Source organism: Diplotaxodon limnothrissa, linkage group LG11 (genome assembly GCF_057381915.1).
Source record: "Diplotaxodon limnothrissa isolate DT_005_m linkage group LG11, D_limnothrissa_male_GT1.1, whole genome shotgun sequence".
Taxonomy (NCBI): Eukaryota; Metazoa; Chordata; class Actinopteri; order Cichliformes; family Cichlidae; genus Diplotaxodon; species Diplotaxodon limnothrissa.
Window position 1 is genome coordinate 27,656,752 of NC_140606.1, and position 26,212 is coordinate 27,682,963.

Genomic DNA, 26,212 nt, shown 5'->3' on the forward strand with positions numbered 1-26,212 from the left:
AAGCGCGCCGCCGTCGTCGAGCACGCAGTCACGACTACTACAGCTGTTCACGCCCGAGCCCGAAATTCACGCTCACACCCACACAGAGTGAAATGTGTGACAGAGGGAAGAGAAATAGCTCGAGGTTGGAGTTGGCCTACTTTACAGCCTGTATTTTGGAAAACCGGCAGACACTGGGCTATTTAACTGTGATATCCCCCAAAACCCCAAACTTCCAGAGTTATCGATAACAGCACGCTCCTTATTCACATCTTTGAATTGAAAGCCAGTGTGCATGCCCGGACCCTTTAAAGGAGAGAGAGATTGAGGGAACAGAGTCATAAGGTTCATGGTAATTTACTCCCAAAGGTCACCATCTGCCTGTCTTGCATCGTGCCCTCTGTGAGCCACATTCATCCAACATATATACCCCGCCCACGCAGGCTTGCATGAAAACCCCGGTGTAAAGGGCTGTAGCCCTCTGGAACTCATAGGTCTTCCTTGCAAAAAGAAAAAGAATGAGAAGAAGAGAGTACATCCTGATTTTGCCTCTGTTCCTTCATAGTTGAGCTAAAGCATTATGAATGCTCTACCTTGCACTTGTTTGAAAACTGCTCCAAACTGTTACATTACCACTGGATTGGAAAATCTTTAGCTATGTTGGAGGACATAGAGAACACTTCCCCCCTAAATTAGTGGGAACTGGGGGCATGGTCAATCTGAGGGAGTTTACATTCCACAATTTAAAACATACAATCACCAGCCAGTTTGTTCCACTGTTGGTTAACACAAATATTTAATCAGCATCTACATGGCAGCGACTAAATACCTTTTCTGGCATGTAGTGAACATTTTAGTTAGTCAAATTGAAATGGCTACTACAGAAGAGCACAGTGGATGCTCTTGTCAGTGAAGAACAGGAAACTGAGGCTACAATTCACACGGAAAACTTGACAAGAGGAGACTAGGAAAATGTTGCCTTCTCTGATCAGTCTTGGTTTCTGTTGTGACATTTGGATCACAAGGTGAGAATTTGACATAAACAACATAAAAGCATGGATTCATCATGCCAGTTCAGACTACTGGTGGTGGTGTAATGGCATGGAGAATATTTTCATGGCACATTTTAGGTACTTTGGTACCAACTGAGCATCGTTTAAATGCCACAGCCTGCCTGCTGTTGTGTCCGTCCCTTAATTACCACAATGTAGCCACCTTCTGATTTATGCTTCCAGCAAGATAACACGCCATGTCACAAAACTCAGATCATCTCAAACCGGTTTTTTGAACATGACAGTTAGTTTCACTAAAATTTCCTCCACAGTCACCAATCTCAATCCAATAGAGTATCTTTAAGATGAGGTAGAATGGGAGATTCACATTATGGATGTGCGGCCAACAAATCTGCAGCGTGTATGATGCGACCATGTAAATATGGACCAAATTGTTTCCACTGCCTGGTTGAATCTATGTATTGAAGAACTGAGGCAGTGCTGAAGCCAAAATGGGGTCCGAGCCCATTATATCGTCCATGGGAGGTAAAAGTATACATTTACATCACAAATTTCTATGTGAAATTATCACTTCTCCACCAAAAAGTTCTGAAATTATTAGAAGTTACTCGGGCTGACATTTCCAGAATTGCTGATACGGAATCAGGAAACTACACCGGCTTAAGCGATATTTAAGTTTAATGAAGGTCCTATAGTTTTTAGCATCCACTCTCTTCTTTCCTGGTTTGATTTTGCCTTATTGATAGTCCTACTCATTATACAAGCTCGTCCACTCCTAGATTTTCATCTCAGACAGCAGCTGACCTTGGCAGGGTTTCCTTAAAGACACTTCCTATCTGAAACATCACATTACACACACACACACTCACTCAAGATTTTATAAAGAGTATAATAAATAAATATGTAAATAATAATCTTTGTGTGTTTCCATGATTTTTCTGCCTTGTAATACTAATTGTACTACAGCACATATATGATTAGAGTGTCATTTGTGTTATGTTGGTCAGATGTTTATTATTATTATTGTCATTACACAAAAATTGGAATTTAAGACTCATCTAGGGTGAAAAGTGAAATAAAACACTCGTGTTCATTCAATATTTCGACCACAGCATACATTTTATAAAAAAAACCTCTTTATTTCTTTATCCATAGATGACTCACTGTGGAAGACAGCTAGGCCTGACTAAGTTGTGTAAGAGACTCAATAGCGCCACTGTTTGGACAAAAGTGGCAAATTCACCCTTGTTCAGTGGACCAAAAAGAAACACACACGCCTTGATTTCTCTGTAATTTCCGTTTTATTTAAAATGAAGCTTCAAGATAATAACTCCTCCACGCTGTTTCCTGTTTTTGCATCATAAAATTGTCTGTATACTGAAAATAACAATCTGATAATCTCTTGTGGTAACAAAAAAATTGCTACAGCTCCTCAAAACAGCAAATAAATTACATGTTCTTTAGATAATAGATAAATTACTATCCTTTTTATGTTTATATATAAAATCTAATTTCTACTACAAGGGATAAGAGACAAGAATGACACATTCAAAGCCACATATGCAAAACTCACAACCACACACACACACACACACACACACACACACACACACACACACACACACACACACACACACACACACACACACACACACGCAATTTAAGAGCAAAAACGTTGATTCTTTCTTCAAATGCAACATAAAATAGTTATGTGACAGTTAGATGTGAATAAATGGATTCTATAACAACACTTCTGATAACTCTACTCAGTTATAAACATAAGCACCGACTATCTTCAGAGAAATTATAGACATTAAAACATATCTCACAAATATACAGACTCCCCACCCTTGACTGGGTGTCAGTATATGTCAGAGTGGGAGGTGAAAAAGAAAATGGGAGCAAATTAAAAACAATCAAGGCCAGAGAAAGAGCATTAAACAGTACACACACACATATACAGAGGCTGCCACTTCGATATGCATTATTTATGTTTCAGGTCAAAGCAGGATCATTGCTTATGATCCAATCATATCTAGAAGCCTACATGTAAGAAAGCAACTTTTTCAGTCCCCTTAAGGTTTCCTATTATGACTTCACCTGATTTCACTAGACAGATTCAACATTCCCTCCCAAAAAGGTAATGACATAAAGATATTTTTAATAGCTTAATCATAACAATTGCAAAATCAATCATTTAGTAATTACTATTGGTTAAAGGCCACCTTCTGTATTGTCTATTAAACATATATGATCACTGGCTTTTGTTCAGCAAGATTATGCAGAAACTATGAAGCTGACTTTATGATATTGTTAAGAACTTGTCAAATTTTGGGGAGAATTTAGGTCACTTTATTTATAACTGTTAAAAATAAAGAAATCAGTTGACAGAGGATGCACACTCTGAATGTCCTTCTGGTTTGTACCGAAAGGAAATGTCATGAAAAGTACAAAACCACCAATGACTGACCAAAGAAAGCAGCAAATGCTAAAATGGATGCTAATATTATACATAGCTAACAAATAATTAAAAAAAAAGATTAATTCAGTCAAAACCCTGAGGCTTCAGAATGGTCTAAACATTGATTTAAGGCAGATTTTTTACTCTCTGCTCTGTATGAGGTCATTGGAAGGAGATATCCTTAATATGTTCATTGTAGGCACACAGCAGGTGAAGTCCCACCCACCTGCTGTTCATGCTTGTGTTTGCACGCGGCAGCCAATCAGAAGAAAGTTGGCTTAAAGGGAGAGTGGAGCGAAACCAGCGGGCTGAAGCTGGTCCTTTAGGACTGTCAGCGTCCTACTGTCAACACTACTCTTGCTTAAGTAATATCTCATCTCTGTCTTCCCACCCTGTTATATTTGGTCACTAACTCTTATGCCCACCCCAATCCTTTGGTTCATCTGTCCAAATACTGAGAGGACACTTGAGGAAATATTTTTGGCAAAGAGAAAAAAATAGATAAAATATGTAAATAAAATCCTTCTAGTCTGGGAGGGTTTTTTCCACTGTAGCTCAGTGGGGCACTTGATAACAGATCTATTCCAGTAGATCTTAGCACACATGGTAATCATTCGTTTAGCACGTAATTAGTGGTATGCATGTCTGCTTGAAGATCCCGTAGATTAGGAGGAATCTTTAAATTGTTAAATTTGCTGCTGAAACACAGCTGTGTCCTCCTTTCTTTACAACCTGTAAGTCACAGAAATGAGTCTCCGAGAGTGAAAATAAGGACAATGAAATTCAATTAAACTGTGTGTGGGAAATCAGCAAACTGTTAAAGCTAACACACATAGTATATTGAAGCAAACTCAGAGGAAGGTGCAGGTTTAAGCGACTGGTACTGATAAGAGGAACTTTCACAGTGTTTTATGTTAAGATTTAGGACAAAAAAGCTAAATGTCATCCAAACGCCTTCACGTGTCTACTCTGGGCTGCTCATTTCTACAGACTTGTCATTTCTGGAGTGATTAGCCCTTTTGACCTAATCCTCCACTACTTGCGCACAGGGGCTGTCTGCCATTGGCTGGTCAGTGTCTCTTGGCACGCTGAGCACTCTGAACACAGGAGGCACAGCAGACTTTCTTGTAGTAGGTGTAGACGCAGAGTCTGGCTTGCACCACCAACTCACACTGTTGACGTACGTCTCTGCAGTTTTCATCTGTGAGCAGACAGAAGGACAGAGAGGTTGGCAGGGAGATCAAAACACACTTGATCACAGTTTTGTTGACACACGCACCGACCTGAGACTTGTGGGCTGCAGGGTATTGTGTTGCAGATTTGTTCCTGGACTGGTTTGGTGCTGGAGTCGCATTCATGGCTGTGCTTCTTCTCTGGTGTTAGACATCGAACTTCCCTCATCTGTAAGCCCTTTCCACAAGACTTTGAGCACTGAGAACAAAAACGCAGGCAGGCCAACAGTATAAATATAATCTCCACAAATCTCTGATTTTTAAAAAATATCTCTTCATTGTCCTTTCATCTCTCACCGCGCTCCACTCTGTGGTGAACCACTGTGCCTGACATGCTCCCATCTTGCACTGCTGGACTGATGCAGGCTTGTCCAGCTTAGCGCACTCAGCGTCTGGAACAACAGTAAAATCGTTCCCCATCTTCTGGACACAAATGATGTCTCGTCGCTGAGTTCCATCCCCGCATGGGACGTTACACTGGAAAAAAGACCACAAATCAGTGACATACCCAACCCTAATCAAGAATAAAGCAGCTATAGGACACAAAACACCCAAACTGTTGTGAGACCCAAACTCACAACACAAAATAAGTCTTTAGACACCACTCTCCTACCTGTGTCCAGGGGCTGCTATACCACATAGCTACTGGCACACAGGGGCCTCCGTTACATGCCTTCATCTCTGCTGGTTTGTCCCCAACACAATCTCCTCCTTCTCCACCCTCTCTGACTCCTCCTCTGGTCAGACACACCACTTCTCTCTTTTGCACCCCAGGGCCACACTGCGCTGAACACTGAGCACACAAAGTCAGGGAACATGTTGAGGACCGATGCTAAATGCATGTTTTATTCTTTTGTTGCTGTGAGTACATAAGTAAAATTCATTTATATAGCACCTTTTAAGATAAGAATCTAATACAAGGTGCTTTACAAGGATATTAAAAATACTGCCTGTCTAAATAGATGTGTTTTCAACTGTTTTTTTTTTAAAGCTGAAAAGTTTTTGAAAGCTGAAATGCGTGTGCATTACTTACAGTCTTTAACCAGTCTGTAAAGTACCAGTTGGTCACACAGGGACCCATGTTGCACTCCTCACTTCCCTGTGGACGGGCCCTGGAGCTGCACTCCTTCTCGTTCACCACGTCACCTTGATCGCTGACACAGCGCACACTCCTTGTTCTCTTCCCTACTCCGCAGTCCACCGAGCACTGAGGCAGAAACAGGACAAACATGAGAATATGCAGACAAACCACGAAACAAATCTTCTTTTTCTTCCCAATTATATCTTTTTTTGTAGTATTAATTATAGCTTTTTGAAATGAATGATAGTGTCTTGTTGAGACACTATACTATACAAGTGTCCCGCTTGCTGACAATGTGAGAGGGTCTGTTGTTTCCAGACAAGAACAGAGGCTGTTGCTAGCTGCATACATGTGTTGTGGACTCACCTGGCTCCAGTTAGAGCTGACCTCCCAGTGGGAGCAGAGGCGGAGCTGGCAGGGCTGTGTTAGCACTGGCTGGGTGAGGTCGGCGCAGCGCTGGGGGTGAACCATGGTGGAGCGATCGCCAAAGCTCTGCCTGCACTGAAGCTGCCTCTGCTGGACACCCGGGCCGCAGGATACACTGCACTCCGACCACGAACTTGCCTCCCAGCTGTGACAGAGGAGACAGGATCCACTTAAAAACATTTACAAGTCATTCAAGCAAAGAGACTTTTGTAAGCAGTTAGTTTCCATTCATAATTATGTTATACAGTTTGTGGAATTATCTTTAATTCTTCACAGTAACTCTTAAGCATGGCACAAAATACAGCCAACCCAAACAAATTAACTGCCATGTAGCTACTACTACTTTTTGTATGCAAAAATATGCATAAAATGTCCCTATGTTCAAGTAAAATAAAAAATCTATGCTTTCAAGCCAAGATAAATGAATATCATTTTAAAAATAAGCTGTTAAATAAGATTCAATGTATAAAAAATGCAATATAGAAATTAATTTTCTATATAACCTGTATATGAATAAGTTTATGTATAGGTTGCTCACAATGGAGGGCAGGGGTGTGTGTTACAAGGCTCCTCCTCAGGAACAGGTTTGGCTGCAGAGTCACACTTGCTCTCTGAGACCTCCTCGTCTGTATCACGGCTCACACATACGATGAGTCTATTCTGAGTACCTTAAGAGAGAGAAAGAGATGGACAGATTCTTGTACTTGCTTCCAACAACCAGAGGAGGGAGACACCACCTCATCCAAAGTAATTAAGCAGATGAGAGAATTTTTGGGGTGTAACACGTATGAAGTCCCACAATCAGAAGTCTTACCTTTGCCACAGGATGCAGAACACTCGGTGAGGCCACTTCTCTTCCACACAAATGGCGGCAGGGTGTCCAGTGGCAGGTCGGTGCGAGGGGGGATCCGAGCATTCCTGTTGGGCGCAGATCCTCGTGGGCGTGACCGCTCAGGTGTCCACTGGTTCGAAGTTGGGAGCGAAAACACAGAGGAGGAGGACGAGGAGGAGGAAGGGTAAGAATGGACTGAATTGGGAGGAGGAGCAGGAACAGGGTCTTCAACTGAGACGGTGAGAGGACCTGTGAGAGAATGCCAACAAAGATGGACATTAAAGCTCAAATATAAAGGAGAACGTGACTGGGAAACACACAAGAGGCGTTATTAAGAGCGGCGAAAGTCGAAAAACATGTTGAAATGATGGAAATAAGATGAAAACATTAATGATGTCATGACGAGGTCAGCATCTCATGACAGCCAACATATGGATCAGATAGCCTCCCATCTAGGTCATCTACGCACACAAATACACACAAACACACACAAACACACTCGTGAAATAATCCCTCCCATTTGGCCCACAACCGCACCCATCATAAACCATAAAGACGTCAGTCATTCTCCCAGAATCTGCATTACAGTGATGTTTCCTTTAGTAACTTGGAAAGAATGAGTCTGGAGAGCTCCACATTGACACGGTTCAGCTATGTGCTGCACATGACTGCTGGGAAAGCTGCCATCTAGGCTACTGTACACAGCATAGAGAAAATATGGTTGTCAAACAGAAGAGAGGAGGTCAGAAAGCTGGGGTGTCATAGACTTACTGCGAAGGGGTGCCCTCGCTGGCTCTCGCTCCCTTGGTCTCTCCCTGGGTGCCTCTCTGGGCGTCTCCCGCTCTCTCTCCATTAGCCTCTCGGTCTCTCCCTCTTTTTTCTCAACCGGAATGTAATACTCATAGTCAATGCCTGGGTTGTCCTTGTGGAAGATTATCTAAAGAACAAAATGGAGCCAAAGAAGAGGGTGAAAAAAAATGCCTGAAAATCGCATTATTGATTCCCACAGAGAAATGTTCTTGTTACAGGTCAGAGGTCAGAATGAACTGGCAGGAGCTTGATATCATGCTCAAGAACCCACCCCCTACATAATCCTACAGTCTTATATATGAGATATAATCTAGTCAAGGTCATTTAGACTTAATCAGCAGGGGTCTCATTTCAAAAACATTTTGATCTGCTATACTTTGCAACTGATCCTGAGGGCCTTCAGTCACTGCTTTAGTTTGGCGGCGTCACATCTGCTTGCAGAGTGAAATTCATCTGGAAGAGCTAAGAGTCAAAATATGCTTTCTTTAAAAAAACAACAACAAAACAAACTCTGACACCTAATTCCTAGAAGGATGATTTAGAGATTAACTGAAAAGTTCAGATTTAAATATATAGCTGCTGTATCACCATTAATACACCCACGTCATTTAACCTTTTGGTGTTTTATCTGTGTTAAACAAACAAGATCTAAATGTCTGAGTTTTAGGGGTGCGAGACATTTGATTTGGCTGCTTTTGAAAAGAGTCAGAGCTGTTTCCCCTAGCTTTCAGTCTCCGTGCTAGAGTATGCTTTGCTGTCTAGTTGCTCAGTTGGCTCTAGTTGGCTTTTCCTTAACCCCCTTCATTCAAGAGCACAGGATTCATTTCCAAAATACTAAATTACCACCTGGGTCCTAAAGTCAAACAGCTGGCCTTGTGATGGAAAATCGAGTGCTGTCAGAGGCATTTCTGGGATTTTTTTTTTTTACAATGAGGTGGCAGGAAATATGAAGTTAAAAATGTAAGGTAAGTTTTCATGCTCATGTGCAGGGCCTTAATAAAGATGTGTTACATGGAAAGGGAGCTCTCTGTGACTGTAAAACATTTAATATTGAATAGCTATTTAACAAATGGTGAAACAAACATTTAGACCTATTACTTAGGTAAGTATTGCTTATTTAAATATAAGTATTATACAAAATTAAATGTATCGTATTATTGGATTACAATTACTGGATTATAATCAGTCATGCACTTACCTTAATTTTGTAAAAGCAGATGATTTAATGACTTTATTAATTCTGTGTAACATTATCTATAATAATAGAGCACAATATAGAAAACATGGAGTGGTTTCAGTGCCACTCCATGGCCTCCCTTCGGACAGGTCCCTCAGTGCCTTACTGCCTAAGACACCACTGACTATTTTTCCTAATATTGGAAGGTGTATTTAAAACAGGGATACAACCTGTGACTTAAAAAAAAGAGGACATTTGGGGCCTTTCTCCCCCTCTACTTGGAGTGCCCTTGTGAGTGGAGGAAAAAAAAAAGTTCCTGGAGTGAGGCATTTTAGTTTGTGGTCTGTGTGTTAACTCAAATCTACAGGGTGTGCCAAAAAGTTGGTTAATTTATATATTTATTTTGCAACACTGGCAAGGATCTAGAGGGAGCACATATTCTTAATCCATCTAACAAGCATGCAATGAGCTACACGGCATCACAGTGCCGCTGCCATGGTGACAGCGTTTTAATCTTTTTATATCTTACTTTTTGTATCCCGCTAAACCTTAAAAATGCTGGTGATTCTTGGGGAGATCAAACCAGAGCTATTTTCTTTACCTCCTCTGATCCTGATGTTACTGGATGTGAAGCTACACATGACTCCTGATCTTTAATAAGATTTTAGCCCGAGGTTAGCGCTGTTATTATTAAGCCTTGGATAGTTTCAGGTGGCTCAGGATAAGCTTTAGTATATATCCTTCTTTATCCTGCCATAATACTAAAATAATTCCGTCTCCTTGGAGGATCTTGACACAGAGCAGAAGAACACAGCTTCGGGCACAAAACAGTGACATGAAGATATATTAGAGAAATATTCTGTACGTATACATGTTTCTCTGAGTAAATCGTAATTTTGTAGTGCTGGTCCATGTGTTCTTTCAGAACTTACATATAGCTGTAGCTGTGTCTTTGTGGGTCCTGGTGCCCAGAGGGACTCGCCCTTTGCTTCCTCCCCCTCCGCCTGTGCTCTAGGTCTGGTGTAGGTGAAGGTAGTGCCCCCTGCTTGATACTCCCCTGGGGGGTCCACAGCCCAACGTCCGTTCACCACGGAAGCTCCTGTTCCACTCCTCATGGCTGGAAAAAGGGAGGAGGGAGTGGGAATGTCAGAAGAACTGGGGTGAATTTTTCTTTTCTTATTAGGACCTTGTTTAGTCTGGTGACTTCTTAGAAAATCCCCCCATATGCTCAAACACATTCCCAAAAAAGACAAACACAGACCCTGGAGTGCTGTGTGGTGAACAAAAAGGAGGCTGACAAGAAACACACGCACACACAGAAATCTACACACTTGACTGATTCTTTATGAGCTCTAACAATGCTAGCTTAGAGTCTGTGAGACCACAAAAATCTCAGGTCTCAGTCAAAGCCAGCACACACACGATCACGGGCCAAATCTCATTCCCAAATCTGCACTATCCTCGCCAGTATTTCACTTTTACTGGAGCTGTAGGCCAGCATTATTCAAGAAACCCTAAACCGAATGTGTGCGTGTGCAACTCAGCTTACCCAGGTAGTTAGGGCTCGCTCGTCTCTCGGTGATGTTGATGAATGTGGCTCCGGGTGGGATGTCCAGGATCTTGTGGTAACCAAGAGGAACCGTGGTATTGTGGAAGCTTCCCGTCACCTTTCGACAGGATGTTTCCCGCCCACCACACACTCCACATTTGTCAATCACAGAGCCGGAGCCCAGCACCCCGTCACAGCCCTCCGTCTGACAGGAGAAGGAGTTGAAAAGATGTGAGTGATGGGTCGGACAATGAAGGAAATGTGGCTGGGAAACAATTGAGATGTTAGAGAAGGGGTGGGGATGGAGAAAAACGGGTCCAATCTTGTTGACATTTCGCATCCATTGCCAGTGTTTATTTCAACGTTGCTTATTTAAATTGGTAACTGATGCTCGCTAGATTCCTGCCAGGAGCAGAAGGGTGGAACGAGGGTAAAATCAGAGAGTGAGAGTGCAAATGAGAGAAAGAGGGAAAGATGCAAAGAAAAGAGGCCCCGAGAAGGGCCGTAAAAAGAGCCTGACTCTGAATGCCAGTTTAAATCAGCTTCCAGACGTGAGACTGAGACAGCCAGATTCTGGGCTTTGTCAACCTCTTCGAGACAGGAGACACTTGGACTCAGACACGTGAAACAAGAAATCTCGCACACACATTTGAAACCACTCACCAGACATTGTCCTTCCACACACACATCATTGGTGCTAACATTGAAGCAGGGCGTCCCGTCTCTGACACGCTCTGACTGACGGACGTAGAAACGATAGCCAGCGGGTCTGCAGGTCAGCTCGCACTGCTTGTCTGCCCCAACTGTAACACAGAAACACAGGGCAGCAGGGTCACTAGACAGCATGTATGTTTTTCTTAACTCTGTGTGTGTGTGTGTGTGTGTGTGTGTGTGTGTGTGTGTGTGTGTGTGTGTGTGTGTGTGTGTGTGTGCGCAGAGTTTTTTTCTCTCTCTGACAACCACGGAGAAGAAACAGCTGGAAGGATGAACGTCTTTCCATGTGGTCCGGAAACTAAGGCCAGACCATGTAACCCCTGAGAGGGAGAGTGATCAGCTATTTCCCCGCTGTTCATGGCTGCACCTTCCCAGCGGATACATACGCAGAAAAGAGGTGTAATCTTAAGCTTGAAAAAGGCAAGATTTATGAGTGCGACCCAAAGGATGCACGCAGCAGGGCGAAGTGTGCGTGGAAACACAGAGTCGAAGAACTGAAGAAAAAGGGCACCGCTTCAAGGTAAAAGAGAAAATGAAAGTCATTCAGTGCAGAGAGGATAGGGAAGATAAATAGTGTGGAGAATACAGAAAACTACACAGGGCAGAGTGGTAAAAGGAAAATGTGAAGAAAATAAGGAGCTTTTTTTGAAGAAAAAGAACTAATATATTTGAGGGCATGGCATGAGCACAACATCAGCAGACCGTCTTCAGTCCTCCATTCGTGCCTAAACATGATGCTTTTTCAGACTGCAGGGTGTGTAAGTAACCTGTATTTTATGAAAGACTCAGAGTTACTGTAATTCAGCATGTAAAACACCAAGGAATAAAACAGTCACCCACAACCAAACTCCAGACAAAGTTAGTTGCTGGTTTCCTCAAATGTATGATGTAGCCTACAACTTCTCATCATAGTCCTAGGAGAAAGAGTATGGGTCTGTTTCCCAAAAGGTTAAGATCTTCATTTAAAATGAAGAGCAAGACACAGAGGAAGGGCTGGTGATTGGGTCCACTGTTTGGCAGTTTATTTAAGAAGAAGCTGTAGGGGTATGTGAATGTACAGGCCTGTGATCATGTTTGTTTGAAACAGGGCTAATGACATGAGCTCACTCCATGAGAAGAAGAGGTAGCTGAAGAGAGGAGGGAGGGGCTCGAGGTTAAAGGGGAAAATTCTCGTCTTCTGAAACTGTAAAAACCATTAAATTCTGTACATATATGAACACCGTGCCACTTTGCCTGGAGCAGTCAAAACAGCATACAGATAAATAATTTTCTTCTTAAAAGAATTTTCAAAAGCCTGCGTTAATCTTATGATGCAACCAAATGTTGTTTGTGATAATACAGCAGTGCTGCAAAATGGTTACACTGTTGCAGAATGGAAAAATTTCCACTCCAAGTCATGACATCAGCAGAAAGTAAACCGAGCTTTCCATCACCTTCGAAGTCATGAGGTTCATAGGAGATAACGGAGAACAAAGGGTAAAGGTCAAATACCAACGCCCTGCTTTCACCTTGTGAGGATTCAAAGAGTGTCGTATGACACACATTCAAAGGAAATCCATATGCTTTCAGGGTCCTCAAATCTCTCAGAGTACCACATTGCTCAGCCAGGTGTCACACAAGCAGGAAACTAAGCTATCTTGTGCCGGGATCAAAGCAGCTGTGACACCGTACACCAGATCACTCAAAAGTGACTTACAAAAGCATTAAACTGAAAAAGAATGTGTGACAAATGTGTGATAACTGGGGTTGAGGGAACGGCCACGTGGCCCTCTTACCTCTACCATCGTTTACTCAGTCCCGATGGCCCAGAGAGCAGCTATCTTTAAACTCAACCTTTAATGTCAGCTGCACACCTGTACAGTTTCATGACTGCATCTGGCACGACTGCAAGGCCGTCGAGTTCAGAAAGGACAAACACCTGCCGAAGTACTCAAAACCTTCGTGGTAGTTCCTGTTAAAGGAACCGAGGCTCCGGGATCACATTTTGCAATGATCACTGCACAGACTGAGAGAAACATGGGGTGAAAACCATATCATAGATGAGAAGTCGTTAAAAATATTAATGAATAACCTCCACTTGGAAGATAAGGGCAAGTTAAAGTAGACTGTTAAAATGTCATTTCAAGCTTGGGCTGACGTACAGATTGAGATATGTGGTTTTTATGTTTCCACAAAGGGAACACATATTTCCAGCGTTAAGGAGTGAATTTCCTCTCGCTAAGTGGGTGGAAGTGGTGAGGAGGGCATTAAAGCAAAACAGTTGAGCTAGACTTGATGTTTTAACAGTTTTATACAGACACAAGGCAGGAGATTGCGCATAAGTTTGCTTATAAATACACTGTGATACTGTAGCAGCAGTCCTTCAACACAGGTAAACATGGAGTTCGAGGAATTTAAACAATTTTTCAAGGGACTAAAGATGTAGAGACTAAACAGCAACAGATTTAGCGATGAAGGGACTCAGCAGAGTTTCCAGAGAAACTGTATTAATTCTCAGTGAAAACAGGACAAAATAAAACACTTTATCATGTACAAAAATATGTCATCGTGTCCCGAGATGGATCCCTGTTGGAAATCGAGAGAGGGGCAGGCCTAAGACCACATGATGGAGGACATCATGTGGTCTTAGGCAGAGTTGGAGGAGATGCTTCAAGTGGGGAAAACTTATTGCAGACATATGTCGCATTGAGGACAATGTGATCTAGACTAGATGAATGGAAACTATCTAATGCCAATGGGAAAAAAGCTTATTTATAACCAGCCATTAACAAATATTCAAACCAGCACATTTGAAAAATAGATGAATAGTATAATATAGTTCTTATATATTATATAAATAAGAAGTATACTACTGTATATTATATACTTTTCATTCCTGGAACTAATTTCTTAAGGCTAGCCTTTAATTGTCTTGCTGTAATTGTAATTTATTCTGATTTCAATATATCAGAAAAGTTTGCTGTTGACATAAGGTGGTAGAAAACAATCAAATTGCATCAAACTGTGCAAAACCGTCCTTTTTTCAGCCTCGGTGTGCCCCTTGTTTACCATCTGATGACTGCAGAGAGATATGAGAAGATATATGGTACATATTTAGAAAGAATGAGAGAGTGTCATGATACGTTGTGTGGCAGGCAGGAGAAGGACCCAATAGCAATATTCACAAACACGGGGATGAACTTAAGAAACACAGCTTTAATGCTGGCAGGACAGAATACAGGACATGCAAAACTAAACCGGAAAAACGTAAACTAATCCTCGAAGGTAGACACAGGGAGATCCACACAACATGAGGGAGAACGCGACGCCGAACAGAGGGAGACTCAGACAGAAATACACAGAGGGTAAACGAGGAAAGTGGGCACACACGGGGAACACAGGTGACACTGATAATCATAACGAGACAGGGCGGGGTGAACTGAACATGACATGTAGAGGCACAGAGGTTCCGACAGGAGGAGAGAGAGCACGGGGAAAACACAGACATAACGGGCTGGGGAAACATGAAACAACCACAAAGGGAGACGAGGGCTCATCAATACATAGAGGGCACACAGGGAGGAGAGAGCCATGAAGGGAAAACACTTAGGGAACAACACAACAGGGCAACTCAGAAGACATGGCCTAAATAAGGAACGAAATACAAAAATACAAAGAACTAAGAATACTGGGCCCACATGGCCCAGGACCATGACAGAGAGAGAGAAAGAGATGGAAAAAGAGAGGCAGCGTTCCCACCCTCTCTCCCTCCACCCTCATTCTCTCCATCTCTCTGTCATAGTTATCTTTGAGAGATTAGACTGGAGACAGTGACAGAAAAGAGAGGGGGAGCTAAAAGCGGGATACGTGTCGCCACACATGCTCTCTCTGCCTTCCTCATCACCTCCCTCATTCTCCGTCTCCTTAAGCCACGCTCGAGCGCGTCTCAGCTCCAAACTGTCTTCTTTAAATTTAGCCTTTATCTTCCATTTGTTTCTTCCTACTCGTCTTTGCCTCTCATTCTCTTCCACTGTCGCTCTAACTCTCGCTCCCTGTCTGAGCTTAGTGTTCAGACAGTGGAATATATGGTGCCTAAATATACTTCCCCGCTATCGCTTCATCTAAACAAACTCCAACGGGGAGAGAGAAAGAGAGAGGCAGTGGGACAGGAAGAGAGGAGGCTGGGTGTGCACAGAGGGGATGAGGCCTGAAAAAAGGAAATATTCAAGTAAAACAACACCTGCACGTGCAGCGCTTACAAATCTATAGAATCGCTGCTAACCAGAGCCGAGCGTGTAGCAGGAAATTAGTCAGGGCCCATCGCTTGCGTGGCTTATAACCACGGTGGCAGCTTTACTGTTTAAACGTACACTTCTAAACCCGAGGCCGCGCCACTCCGAAGAACAAACATAACAGAGCTCGTCACCTTGGAGGCGAAAACGTTCACAAGCTGACTGCACCGCGTAACATAAATACTGACTGGAAATGTATGCAGTGCTACAGAGCTTTAAACAGATGAGAGCAGCTGGAGAAAAATGACATGCAGCAGTCAGTGTTCAAACACACTCAAGCACTCCATCGCAGCCTCCAGCGTGTTGATAGGAAGCCAGATATGAAAATCTGGGCTGTGGCCAATGGGACCGGACTGAAGTAAACAATGTGATAGAGTTTACTTAGCGGAGTGGGAAAGGATCATCTCCGGTGCTGATCGAGTGTGACGTCACCTGGCTACAGCATCTGCCCCCCCACAGCACAGCAGCATAGTGCAGCCAAAGCTTGGACTTTGGTGAGTGTTTTTGACTATTTTCCCATAAACTCCCCCCTACCAGAGGTTGCCCTTTTGCCCCCCCCCCCCTTATCCAGCCCTCTCCTCTTCTCAGCAGACCTCAAGGACACATCAGTTTAAAACAACCCAAAGTGAAGCAGAGGGCAAGGACGCACAGCAGCTCAATTCAGGATGCAGCGATATCTCCCCCCCCCCCCAATCCCGTTTCACAAACGCACAGAAACCTGGTAGTGGGTAAAAGGAAAGCTCCCGTGTGTTTATGCAGACAGTTTGACTCCAGCTGATACCCCGCCGATGACTTCTGGTGCAAACACACAGAATTAATCTGTAGATCCGCCTCAAACTTCCCGAAGTCTGACTGAAATCTTAAACAGCCTTCATGGCTGACATGTTGTATTCCCCTGGGAAACACAAGGCATTCAGCTGAAACACACTCTCTGACCTTTCCCTCAGGTAATGGGAAAAAATGATCTGAAGCCATTCATGGGCTTATTTTTTCTGGCTGCAAGTACAAGTAAGTATGCAAGTATGAGTGTTACAAATAACAGACAAAAACTCATAATTATCTTTTTAAACTATGCTCAGACAGTATGCTTTACTGTGTTACTTTTTCATTTCACACCGATTTAGGGTTTTTCCAACACTGCAATAGGTTCACTGAGGAGGATTTTTATCCATGCCCACCCGCTCCTGTCTGCGGGCCTTTCAAGAGGTTTATTGTTTCAAGAGAAAGTCAGAGCAAAAGCACTAAATTCATACTTTCTCAACAAAGTATACATTTATCAACATGCCAAGTGATGGGATCTGCACACCTTCCATGCATCCCATTGGTAAATGTCATACCTGCCATGCTATTTAATTATTTTAGCCTGCCTACAGTTACGCTATATGGCCAAAAGCACTGGGCTGCCTACAAATTACACCTACAGGAGCTATTGAGGCATGGAAACCCATATAATTTCTGTGCTGATGTTAATGCCAGAGGAGGTTTGGAGCGCTGGAGTTACTGAGTCAGAGCGCTGGTGACTTTTACACGCTCTACGCCTCAGCACTTTACGTGGTTTGCCCCTCTGCTGTGGTTTCTAAATGCTTTCGCTCTTCAATAATACCACTTACAGCTGATTATGGAATACCTGGGAGGGAAGAAATTTCACAAACTGGCTTGTGGTGAGGGTGGCATCCTATTACAATATCACACTCGCATCAAGTGAGCTCTTAAGAAACAACCCGTTTGTTCACAGATGTTTGTAAAAGCAGACTGAGTAGCTAGGTGCTTGATTTTATACAGTTGTGGCAAGATTAGGGGCTGTCCATGTAGTGTACTTTAGAACCTGCAAGCCACCTTGCAAGCCACCTCCACCCCAGCTACGCACATGAAAGCATGGCGAGGTCCCAGAACAGAGATGGATCTCCAAATTTAAATGACCCCAGCTTGAAAAGAAGTTTCTTTTGGCCATAGGGGTCCTTGCTCAATCAAAAGTGCATGCAGCCTATTTTGATTCCACGACTGCTCCACAGTATTCAGCAGCTCCATAAACAGTCAGTTTATGGAGCTTTAAGATTAAAAACAGCTTCCTGCTGCGACCAAAAACAAGAGTGATAACAGCAAACTTAAACAGGATGGAAAATCAAGATAGTGGGCTGGAAGTTGATAAAACACTCAGTGGGAGAACTCTTTGAACTGCTTTCATCGGCTCCATTAAATAATCTATTAACTGGAGCTACTTTAACTTTTACTGTATCGATCGCGTGTCGTGCTCCGCTTTAATGAATAAACTCTACTGACTCGACGTTCTCAGCTGTGTGTGCTGTCTATATTTGGACTAGTGTGCTAACTGTGTATTTCTTTTTGACAAAATTTGTCAAACTAATGTACTTGTGTGCAGGCCGGGTGGTGTTGCTGATCTACTGTTACTGGGTCTGTGCTTCCCCCAGTGTCTGTGTGGGTCAAAGGAGTTCATCCAGCTCATCCAGTAATCACAAGTGCAAAGACAGACGGACACACAAACACGAATGAGCAAACGCTTTCTCCCCTCCTGTTTCTGTTTTATCTGAGATCCATTAAGCTATTCATCTAGAGCACAAGCACTCTTGCCAATATGTTAATAGCACAAATACACACAGGCTCAAGCACATATTTCTAATTCTAATGACAAATACTGTTGATATCATCCCACAGCTGTGTTTCTCTCTTCTCTTTCCCTCCTCGATTCCCTCAGCTCCATGCAAGCAATATTCACCCTTCCTATTCGTTCAAATTCCTCAAATATCCGCTGAGCCTTTTCTCTTTCTTTGCCTCCAGCATTGGAAAACAAAGACAAGCTCCACTGCTGCGAACCTTTGCACACTTAACCAAAGAGTAAACAAACACACGGAGCTGCACACTTCTGTGTGAAGAAACAAAGACACGCACGCACGCACACGCACGCAAGCCACGTTGTCTCCGTTTGCTCCCAGCGGTCATGTGACAAAACACTCGCATCCCATCACCTCTCACCTCCCTCTCCCCGTCCTTCTTTCTCCTTCTTTATCTCACCCAGTAGGAATCCGTGTGCTTAGTCAGAGTTGGGAGGAGAAACTTGGCAGGAGAGGAGGGGAGAAAGGGAGATGTTGGACAAATGAGAAGAAAAACAGAGGAGGGAAAGTGTTCGGTGCAAAGAATCAAAGCAGATTGGGTTCCAGTCATTCTCTGTTTCTATTGACTCTCACCACCCTCGAAGCTGCATGCAGATGTTGGCCTGCTCAAACGACAGAGAGCAGGGATTGCGGTGGGCTGGGCAAGCAGCGCAGGTCAGCCGGGACACACTCATACCAGAGACATATTTAACTCACTCAAACACACATTCCCCCCCAACCCCGCCTCCCCCATCATACCATTTAATTCCCCCAATAAGCCTTTTATAACATTGATGCACTGTGCAGCTCACCACTAAACTACCATGTGTGTTGACTCAGTTCTCACCCTCAGTGAAAGGTTCCCAGTTGTACAATCGACCTATGAACTCATTGGTGTTAAAGGCCGCACACTGCTCCGCCCTGGAGTCCAGCGCACCTCCTCGGCACACCTGCAGGACAGAAACACCAAAGCAGACGGAGAGAGAGAGAGGTAAAACAATTAATGCCGCAAACTGAACTGATGTGAAAGACAACAGATTACACAGAGGGCTGTTTCTCTCCTAGTCCCTGGGGGAAGTAAGGGTGGAGTGAGGAAAAGTTGAGGACAAGCAGCTAATAAAGAAGGGAAGAATTAACTTGACATCACAGAGGTAAGCACAAACACGCTATGCTGTTATGGAGAAAAACTCACACAAGCACTCCCCATGCTGCTTTGGCCAGTGTGCGAGAGTATAAGAACCATATGGAAATAATAGATTTTTTGGAAACGGCTGCTCACATAAATCCACCGTGGCTTTCGGTGCATGGCCACAGAATGTGAGTGACTGTGTGAGCACATGTACGAGTGTGTGTCTATGCGTGTGTGTGTGTGTAAGAACACATGTCAAGCTTGTGCTCGCTTAAGAAGGGTCCTTGTGGAGCCGTATAGTGGAAACAGTTTTTATCATACATGCACTTAAACGACAGCTGAGACATCAGGCAGACACAACTCTGCTGGTTTACGCTGCAGCGGCTATGACTCGCTGAGGTTTGCTGTAGTCCACACACAAGTGTTTTTAAGAAGAAAAACCATTAAATGCTGCGCTAATCAGGAAAAATATTTGGAGTCAAAAAGTAAATTCAAATATTTGTATTAGACTGTAGTTTCTTCTTCACTGTAGCACATTTATCATCTTTACTGCCTTACGAAAAGGGCCTCAGTCCATGGCTCACATTAGAAACCTGCCTGGTTAAAAATGGTTATACAGTAAATGCTCAGCCTTAACTTGTCATAACTTTAAAATGCCACTAACTCATTGATTCAAGTTAATTAATAAGAAGTCAGTTAGCCCTACTTAGAATTAAGACTATAAATAGGAGGAAGTAGCCACAATAAGTGCAATTACTCATTTCCAGACATAAAGATTGACGTAGCTTCCAGGTTGTCTTACAGCTGCAGTCTTTTTAATGACCAGCAGGGGGCGACTCCACTGGCTGCAAAAAGATTTCCAGTTGTATGGAAGTCTAAGGGATCATATAACTCTTCATCTCACTTGCTCTTTGGCTTCAATAAATAGTTTCCAGATGATTTTGGGAATTAAGCCACTGGTTTAAAGTTGTGCTCGATATGACAAAAAGCTCATTTTTTAAATTATGATTCCCACTGTAGTCAAAAAGGAGGAGAGTTTGCTTTGCTATCAATCCATCCGTTTTCTGCTGCTTATCCGGGTCTGGGTCTTGGAGGGAGCAACCTAAGCAGAGATGCCCAGACCTCCCTCTTGCTGCCAGCTCCTCCAGCTCATCCTGTGGGGGGAGCCAAAGGCATTCCCGAGCAGGCTGAGATAATCTCTCCAGTGTGCCCTGGGTCTACAATGGGGTTGCTTCGTGGTAGGACATACCTGAAACACCTAAATTAGGAAGTGTCCAGGAGGTATCCTAGTCAGATGACCAAACAACCTCAACTGGCTCCTTCAAATGGAGGAGTAGCCGCTCTCCTCTGAGCCTCTCCCCGAGCTCCTTACCTTATCTCTACAGGAGAGCCCACACAGCCTTCGGAAGAAGCTCATTTCCACCATTTGTATCCACAATCTCATTCTGTAGGTCATTACTCACGTCTTGTGGCCATAGGTGAGGGTTGGAATGTAGATACTTAGACCCCTGCACTTGGGGCAACTCACGGAGTTGCAACTGAAACCTTTTCCAGCTGAGAACCAGACTTGGGGAGGTGGTTCTCATTCCTGCTGCTTCACACTTGGCTGAAAAACTGAGAGCGTAGACTCGCCACGTAATCCAGCCAAAAGAACCACATCATCCTCCAAAAGAGAGGTGATCCTGAGGCCACCAAACCAAAAAGCCCATGCCACTTGGCAGTGCCTTGAATCTCTGTCCATAAATGTTATGAACAGAATCAGCCTTTAAAGTGTGTTTGATAAGTTACTTGCCAGCAAGATCCATAATTTTAAGATGCCATGTAATGATTTCCTTTGAACACAGTCCTGTGATATTTTGTTTTAAAAAAATAATCCTTATCACTCTGCATTTATCAATAGTCCTTCAGAAAAGTGCTGTAAAAATGAAAAAAAAAAACAAAACTACACCCTTTGCCTTTAAACAAGTGCCACTTGTCTTTGGTACACTTGCACAGCTTTTGAAGGTATTTGGTGAGTGTGTTAAAGTTGGAGAGCTCACAATCCCAGACTGACCGCATCACGCTGAGACCAGGGCTCAGTGAGGGCCAGACCATCTGCTACAGAACTAATTTTTCTTGTTTTTGCTGAAGATAGCTCTGTGTTTGGCATCACTGTCCTGTTGGAGAATAAATCAATGACCACAGATACCATCAACATCTAAAAGACGTGCAGGGCAGTGCATTTAGTCAGTAATATCTCTCTGCTTTTACTCGTACTCGTACACTGTTTTCATTTTTAGTTAAATAACAGGTTTTAAAACTCCCACCAGCTTCATCAGGTGTCACTTCTGTGGTAAACCACAATCACCCTGCCCGAGGAGTGTGCACACACACACGCACATACACACGCGCACACACGCACACACACACACACACACACACACACACACACACACACACACACACACGCGCGCACACACACACACACACACACACACACACACACACACACACACACACACACACGAAGCTCTCAGATTTCCTTGGAACTCTAATCTCTGTCAGCTCTGCAATCTTCTTGTCTTTCATTTCTTACTTTCTTTGATTCGTTCCTCTTTTTCTTTCTTGTATTTTTTTTTCTGAACCTCTCGTCACGCACACAGCTGTCACAAACAGCTGGAAAGTTCCTAGCAGCTCGTCTGGGGAGAGCGAATACTAAGGTTCAGACTCACACACAGAGCAACATTTCCCACGTGAACCATCCTCTGCGACAAAGTGTAAAAGATTCTCATGGATAAACCATCAAAGCATGCACTCTCTGATGCTGAACCCCCCCCCCCCCCCCCCCCCCCCCCGCATTTTCATACTGGTGTGTGAGTGTGTGTATCTGCGATGTCTTGTATTTCCCCTCTGTCAAAGTGTGAAACCAGCTCATGAAACTTTATGTGGTACGGCTTACCGCATGTCCTCGCTGCTCAAAAAACAGACTTAACCTGGCATAATTTATGGGTGATATGATACACATTTGGTTAAGGCCGCTTATAAAGGAATGTGTCGAGCCACAGCCACTGAATTTAGAACCGAATACGGGCTCCTTAAAGGTCAGCGCACGTATGCGACCTTATGTTTTCAGGGGACCGTGCAAATCTGCCCAGATTTGTGTGTGAAACACGGTTGGTTCTGGTTGTAAATATTTCTGCTGCACATAAACAAGCAGAGCCCTGTTTTAAACTGGATATGCTCCATGTCGCAGGGCATATGTGTTCGCCTGCAAACATTAAACGGACAACAGCCCCATAAACAAACACACATGTGCACAGGGTGTAGTGTGCAGACGTGGGATGCTACAGTACAGAAAAAAAGGGAAAAGGAATGTAAAAAGAAAGAATGTAAGACGGTAGGAGTGGATTCTGCTCTAAAAAAAAGATGTCTAGGGTGTGTAAGGATGTCAGCAAAGACAATGGACCGAAGGGAGAGGGGAGGAAAGCGGAGATGGTTTGAGGGGAAAAGCAGAAGAGAGAAGGCGACGTGCTCTCTGGTGTTTCATGGTTCTGGAGGATAATTTGTGTGTAATTGTAAGGAGTGGTATACTGTGAGCACAGGGCGAGGGGCGAATCTCCTCATAAGGGATGGAGGGGGGAAAAGGAGGTTATTAAATGGGCCAACAAGGCAAAAACACTTTCAAGATAAGGAATGATAGATGGAGAGATTCCCACACAGATCAGGTTAACCGGTGGGTTTGTGTAACACCTTGATTATCATCTGATTGCTTCTGTTTCTTTGCGTGTTTAATTTCCTTTGCAGATTACGGATCTCAGCAATTAACTTAAGAAATGCTGTGTTACAGAAATGAAGGCCAAAACCACTAATATGAGACTCAAATTCTACCAGAGTGGACTTTCCCACTCCCTCGCTGCTGAGTTTAATGAAATACTACCAAACATATCTGATAAAGTCAGAGCAGCTCAGAGATTGTGCTGTAAACACAAAAGAAATGAGGCAAGAGATCAAAAAAAATGTCTGCGACTGAGCGACAGACTAGCGTATAGCAGCAGGTGAGAGTAAAGTGAATGCAGCTGGAGAAAGAGGGACAGTTAGTGTTTTTTGTACGGTAGCTGTGAAGGTTATAGATGTGTTTTACTGCCCAGGCTGGGGGGGAGATCTGTGCGCAGCATATATAAGAATATGTGGAGCAGACGGGGTGACGGCTTTGTTCTGCACACACTCACAAAAATGCCACACAAGCCAAAGCCTCGAATGTAAAACAAACACCCAGATTACACTAATGAGTTCTGCAGAGGAACAAAATATGGAACCTTTTGCTTTTAGCCAGCTCGCGATATTTTGTAAAAGAAATGCGATTATGAAAACCACAATTCATTTAGTTCAGAAAGTTAAGATTACTTATACGCATTCTTAGGCCCCGTAGAGGAACGCAGCTTTAATTAACACGTCAACAACGAACCTGGAAGCTGAACACCGGCCAGAAGACATTAAATGCTGCAGGAGTCTCGGTCAATATTTTCTGAGCCACAGAAACACATCACACATTCACAACAGCCGAAGCCTTAACACAACACAGCTGAAACACACACTTACCACGGCAACGTGACTTAATCAATGATTTCATCTTTGAATACTTTGTTGCCTGTAAATGGATTGAATGAGCTGCAAAAACAAACTCTGTAGCTACATTCTCGGATTTCACTGAAACATCTCAAAAGGTTATATTTATTTATCTGCAACTACCCTTACACATGTTTTATTTGTAATCACGTATAATGTGTCGTTTCATTGTGTGGCTGTCGGTATCGGTTTGTGTGTGTGATTTCTGTACACCCGCCTCTCTTGAAAAAGAGATCTCAGTCTGTTCAAACAAAGGATTTAAATAATAATAATGCTCATTATCATCATCATAGTCATCATTAACAGTCCCTGGAGCATTTGTGCTCAACTTTCCATACTCGGCACGCATTTGTTAAAGGAAAGTAGCACAAAAATACAGAAAAGTCTGTGTATCCAAGTTAAAATTAGAAGTTTTAGAAAAGCAAAACGTGATGTTTAATTTTAAGTGAGGATGTTGTTTAGGAATTAAGGTTTAAGGAGCCCAACTGATCGTTCATGAATAGGTGGTGGTGGTAGTTGGGGGTTGTGGGAAGATTGTCTGGCACCGTCCTGACCAACGCCATTGGACTATAGTACTGTTAACCCTACACTGGGCAGTTCCATTGGATAAAAGCTTGGACAGGACCATTAGGAATGCCACTTAGTAGATTTTCTATTTAGTACAGGTTTGAAGTACTTTTCCTTTAATTGGGTAATCTTTGCTGTGCTACTTTCTGCTTTTACTTCAAATGTTGTATTTTCTTCTCTACAGCATTTATTTTAAACCTTATTTATTTGTCTTCTGTTTATTACTTTGCTAATCCAAATAATCCAAATCCTGCATTATTTTAGATCAACCTATCCATTAAAATACTATAGTACACTTATTGATATTGTCATGGTCCCTGTGCCTCACCAGCTGATTCTGTATTAGGCAACATGTTTTCTCTCTCTCTCTCTCTCTCTCTCTCTCCTTCCTGCCGGGGCGATGCTCATTACGGGCTCCCGCCCCTGGCCCACGCACCTGCTGCCGATCGGGATAATCACAAGGCCGATTTAAGACAGCAGCACTGTGTCACTCGTCGCTGGATCGTTGAGTTATCAGCGTCAGTCGCTCAGTAGATTGCAAATAAGGATCTGTGAGTTCGTTCCGTCTGTTCGCCTCTAACTATTATCTCTGTGTATAGATCTATCCCGGACCTTTCCCTGCCTGCCTGTCACCCCGTGGACGAGTGAGTGGATGGTGTTTCCCCAGTGTGGGGAGTGAAGAGAGAGAGCCTTTGGAGGACGTCAGATCCCCGTCTTTTCCCTCACATACCCCGGAACCCTGGACCCCCCTCCCCTCCCTCCAGCACTTTGTAAATAGCATCACCTGGTGTCGTTGTGTGAATAAAATCTGTAAATCCTGTAAGGAGTCCCGGTCTGCGCCTGAGTCCGTTAACTGAAACCTGACAGAACGATCCAGCCATCATGGACTCAGCAGGTCGGGACCCAGCCGCTCAGGACCCTGTCGCTCAGGCACTCATCGCTCAGGGAGCTGCTCTGGCTCGACATGAGCAAATGCTCGAGCGGCTCCACCACGAAATGGCGGCGCTTACGCAGGCGGTCGCTCGCTTAACACCTCTGGAGAGTGATCCCCGGCCGGCGGCTCCCGCCCCCCAGGAGCCTGCGCCTGCCGCTGCGAGCACACCTCCGGCACCTCTGCCACCCTCGGACGGACCCCTGCCCACGCCGGAACCTTTTACGGGTGAGTCGGACAAGTGTGCTGGTTTTCTGGCTCAATGTACTCTTGTGTTCCGTGAGCAGCGGCGCTTCCATAACAACGACGGTGCCAAAATAACCTTTTTTGTCCAGTTGCTGCGGGACCGGGCTTTAAAGTGGGCTCAGGTCGTGCTTAGCTCGGATCCCGGGATTGCCTATGCTGATTTCCTGTCTAAATTCCAGACTGTGTTCAATAAAGGCTCAGGCGCTGAAGTCGCCGCGCTTCGTCTGCTGAACTACAAACAAGGGAAGCGGAGCATGTCTGACTATTCTATTGATTTTTGGATTTTGGCTGAAGAGACAGGCTGGGGCCCGGAGGCCTTACGGAGTGCACTGCTCAATAATGTTCGTGAAGAGGTGAAAGATGAACTCATTATGCGAGATCTCCCCCACTCTCTTACCGAGTTAATGGCTTTATGTATTAAGGTGGATGACCGGCTGCGAGCTCGTCGTCTGCCGCGGCACTACAATTCCCAGGAGGCCACGGGGCAGTGGAGGGCTGGCTCCACCTCGGAGCCCAGCTCTTCCCGGCAGGCAGAGAGCGCAGACGGAGGAGAGCAACCCATGCAGATTGGAGGCTCGCA

General features: G+C 43.9%; 1 protein-coding gene across 1 annotated transcript in view; it reads right to left on the reverse strand.

Moving 5' to 3' along the window:
• Positions 1-2,285: 2,285 nt before the first annotated feature.
• The window catches only part of adamtsl4 (ADAMTS-like 4), a 41,385-nt gene continuing 17,458 nt past the window's right edge, over positions 2,286-26,212 (reverse strand). The window contains exons 5-17 of the mRNA XM_085366510.1: positions 19,002-19,104; positions 11,224-11,363; positions 10,561-10,765; positions 9,944-10,128; positions 7,796-7,961; positions 7,007-7,273; positions 6,731-6,860; positions 6,133-6,337; positions 5,719-5,892; positions 5,299-5,478; positions 4,983-5,162; positions 4,737-4,884; positions 2,286-4,654 (exon numbers count right to left, since the gene is read on the reverse strand). Of these exons, the coding sequence (XP_085222636.1) occupies positions 4,524-4,654; positions 4,737-4,884; positions 4,983-5,162; positions 5,299-5,478; positions 5,719-5,892; positions 6,133-6,337; positions 6,731-6,860; positions 7,007-7,273; positions 7,796-7,961; positions 9,944-10,128; positions 10,561-10,765; positions 11,224-11,363; positions 19,002-19,104 (2,214 nt within the window). The 3' untranslated portion in view covers positions 2,286-4,523. The remainder of the gene's footprint in view (positions 4,655-4,736; positions 4,885-4,982; positions 5,163-5,298; positions 5,479-5,718; positions 5,893-6,132; positions 6,338-6,730; positions 6,861-7,006; positions 7,274-7,795; positions 7,962-9,943; positions 10,129-10,560; positions 10,766-11,223; positions 11,364-19,001; positions 19,105-26,212) is intronic.